Here is a 3313-nt window from a genome sequence, read left to right as displayed (position 1 = left end):
CATATAAATAGACACCTTCACAACTGTGAAGCACAATTCTTTGATACAGGAGAAAAGGCTGTTGGACTCCTAGAGAGAGGTTTTTATCAACTGGTTTAAAAAAGGGGAAAAAACCAAACTTTTTAAAAAAAAGAATACAAACAACGTGGCCATTTTTAGCCCTGATGTCATTTCCACGGGTTACGACTGTGCCAAGCGTGAGCGTGTCAAGGTTAACAACAGTTTAGAGGCTCATTTTTAGCTGCAATCTTGTCAACAGTGAGACTTCGATGAAAGAACCAAGTGGCTCTGAGGCATTCGTTTTCTGAAAAGTTCTTTTTTTAAAAGTAAAAACGCCATGCTGTGAAATTCCGACTCTTTTTGAGTTTTTTAGAAGAGGCATTTTTAGCGTGGAACCAAACAAAGATCTGCAATGAGTCTGAAATATTTTAGTACAGAAATGACAACGGAGAACAGAAGTAGCCGCAATGGAAGCAGAGACAGGCTGGGATTGAGCTTCACTATTGACTACCTTCTGTATAACAGAGGCGTGAAAGGATCCAAAGAAGAAGCAATGGGAAGTGGTGCGACGGAACAGACAGAGAACGGCATGCAAAATCATCAGAACCCTAAACTTGAAGAGGTGGGAAGTTGCTGTGGGAAACAGGGGAAGCGTCTACAGCAGTCAGAGGCAAAGACTGAAAAAAGCAAAGCCAGTGAAGAAGAGGTTGGCGAAGAGCAACAAGGGGAGGGGGAGGAAAAAGTGACCACCACCACAACATCTATAAGCAGCAATCTCGAAAAATCTATGGACAAACCCAACCAGTCATACATCGCGCTCATCTCCAAGGCAATTCTGGAATCAGAGGAGAAGAAACTGCTGCTATGTGACATCTATCAGTGGATCATGGACCATTACCCTTACTTCAAGAGTAAGGTATGTTAATGCAAGTCTTTGACTTACACTCTTTATATGGTCAGAGGAAATTCACATGTTAAAGTTTCACATTGGAAGGAAAAAAAGAAGTAAATTTGGGTGATAATGTGAAGAAAAACTAATCATATAAAAGATTGCTGTGTTTATGGGAGTACTCCAACATTAACCGTGCTCTATTTTTCTGCTAATGCAAATGTAGCTAAAGCAGTCACCAGACATAAAACAAGGTAGCCTTGAATGTTATTGAATTTGGTCACCTAATAAATAAATAAATAAAATACAGTAATTGACACGATTTTCTCAAGCGAAGTGACCCAGTTTGTACAAGTAATAGGTTTCCACAATTAGGAGTTCACAGGGGCAATAGATGATCTTGTTGTTGGCAAATTCACAAATAACGTAATCCTGTTGCTAGGTCGCAAACTGCCTCTGCCTTCACCAGGTGCTACGACAGATTGGATGTAGCCTAGTGGATTAAAGTTGATCGCAGATTGACGCACTACAAAAGTAACTAAGGGTGTTGTGTTTTTCTGCGATCGGACAAACTCTTGACACATTATGGCGAATGCCGCCAACAACAGGGCACAATGACATCCAGAAGGGGATCACTGACACTTAGCAGCCTCATAAGTTAATTTTCAATTGGGAGCACCCTTTGTTTGCTTTCAGATGTTTGTCTTAACCTTATTTATTTGTCTTACTTGTTCCAACAGGATAAAAACTGGAGGAACAGCGTACGTCACAACTTGTCCCTCAACGATTGCTTCATCAAAGCGGGCCGAAGTGACAATGGAAAAGGCCATTTCTGGGCAATTCACCCTGCAAACTTTCAGGACTTTTCTAAAGGGGACTACCACTGTCGAAGGGCGCGCCGGAGGGTACGAAAGGTGGTGGGACAACTTCGCCTTTCCTCCCTGACCCCCCCCTACTATCCCGCCGCCACCCCCACCCACCTCCACAGAACGGTCTGCTGGTGCTGTCCTCAGGGCCCACTACTCCCTCTGTCCTGCTTGGCACCCAAACTCTACTGGCCTTGGTCCAGTATACAGCCACAAGTGGGTCTTCATCTGGGCCTGAATGCTTCTGTACCCTGAGTGTTTATATTGCTGAGGTATATACTTACAGTTTTGGGCTGAGTCACTTTTGGGTAAAAGAAAGCTTTATAATCTTATTTACTAATGATTATATCATTACTTATGGTTAAAATTAGAAATGACATGGCCAGGCCAACATTATATTCTTCATTTCAGATCTTTCATTGATTTAATAAAATGTGTGAATCTTTTAAAGCTGCTGCATTTCTTTCTTTAACATTGTGGATGTATTTAGAATATTTTAAAATAATCGGTTTTAAAATAAATTTTTAGATGACTGAGACTTGTTTTTCAGGTTAAGCAACCATGTAGTGATGGTTAAGATAAAAAAAAAGATAAATTACTGTAAAAGTTTTGAATTAGAAATGAACAAACTCCTCTCAAAGTGTTTAAGGAATATATTATGTGCAGAGTCCCCACACAGACAGTTAGACAAAGATATGTGTGTGTGTGTGTGTGTGAACAGATTTTGCTAAAAGTGAGCCCACTGCTAAAATACCACCCGGTGTTAGATGCTAATTAGTCAAATCTGTCGGGATGCAAAATCTTTTGCCTTTAAGAGACTAAAATCAGGCTTTCCAAAGACGACTCCTAAGGAAATGAGGCCAGATAATCTCAGCAATCCCAAATAGTATCAAGAAATAGGAAGCTTATCACACTGTGTAATCTGCAGTCGCTGCTGCAGAAAGACGGGGATCATGGGAGGTCTTGGATGACGGAAGCAGAGGAAAGGGAAGGAGGCAGGGATAGAGGGTGGGAAGGGAATAGTGATTTATTTGAGAGGGATGGAAGGGCGTGAAGAAATATGTTTAATATGTCAAACCTTTTTTGTCTGACAGATTGACAGAAACAAAATGATTCTGTGCAATGATTATTAGAACTATAGGTTTCTGTTAAATATAGCCAACAATTAGAAAAATTTCTACAATTTGATATAGAATATAAATAATCTACAAACCAGGTTTTGAATTGGAAATGAGCATTTGATCAAAGGTTCAGAACATAAGTAGGAATAAAAGTGGACATTTTGAGGAAATAGGTGCAACTCGAGTACAAATGTCTGTCTCAGTAGTTGGACAGATTCTTAGAAAAGAGTTTTTAAAAGTACATAATTATTTAAATCCTCTATGCACATAAAAAAGATCTAAAAGAGCTTATGTTATAGATGCAAAAATCCAAAAATCTATAAACCGACCAGTGCATCAAAAATACTATTTTTTCTTTTAGCTCCTCACTTCTTTAAGAATAAGAAATCCATACAATATACATAAAAAACAGCAATGAAATCCAAAAAATGCAGTTG

The 3313-nt window shown here is 39.3% G+C and overlaps 1 protein-coding gene across 1 annotated transcript; it reads left to right on the top strand.

Moving 5' to 3' along the window:
• Positions 1–429: 429 nt before the first annotated feature.
• Positions 430–2010, top strand: foxq2 (forkhead box Q2). Its single transcript, XM_042006276.1, has 2 exons — positions 430–916; positions 1630–2010. Exons 1-2 carry the CDS (start codon positions 440–442, stop codon positions 2008–2010), a joined length of 858 nt encoding a protein of 285 aa, XP_041862210.1. The 5' UTR covers positions 430–439.
• The last annotated feature ends 1303 nt before the right edge of the window (positions 2011–3313 follow it).

Source organism: Melanotaenia boesemani, chromosome 14 (genome assembly GCF_017639745.1).
Source record: "Melanotaenia boesemani isolate fMelBoe1 chromosome 14, fMelBoe1.pri, whole genome shotgun sequence".
Lineage (NCBI taxonomy): Eukaryota > Metazoa > Chordata > Actinopteri > Atheriniformes > Melanotaeniidae > Melanotaenia > Melanotaenia boesemani.
This window is presented reverse-complemented; position numbering and strand designations above follow the sequence as displayed.

What these genes read in the sequence shown, in the direction of transcription:
- foxq2 (XM_042006276.1), top strand. Translation starts at nt 440, where the DNA reads ATGACAACGGAGAACAGAAGTAGCCGCAATGGAAGCAGAGACAGGCTG. An exon ending in ACCCTTACTTCAAGAGTAAG is followed by an intron (nt 917 to 1,629) that starts GTATGTTAATGC and finishes TTGTTCCAACAG; the next exon opens with GATAAAAACTGGAGGAACAG.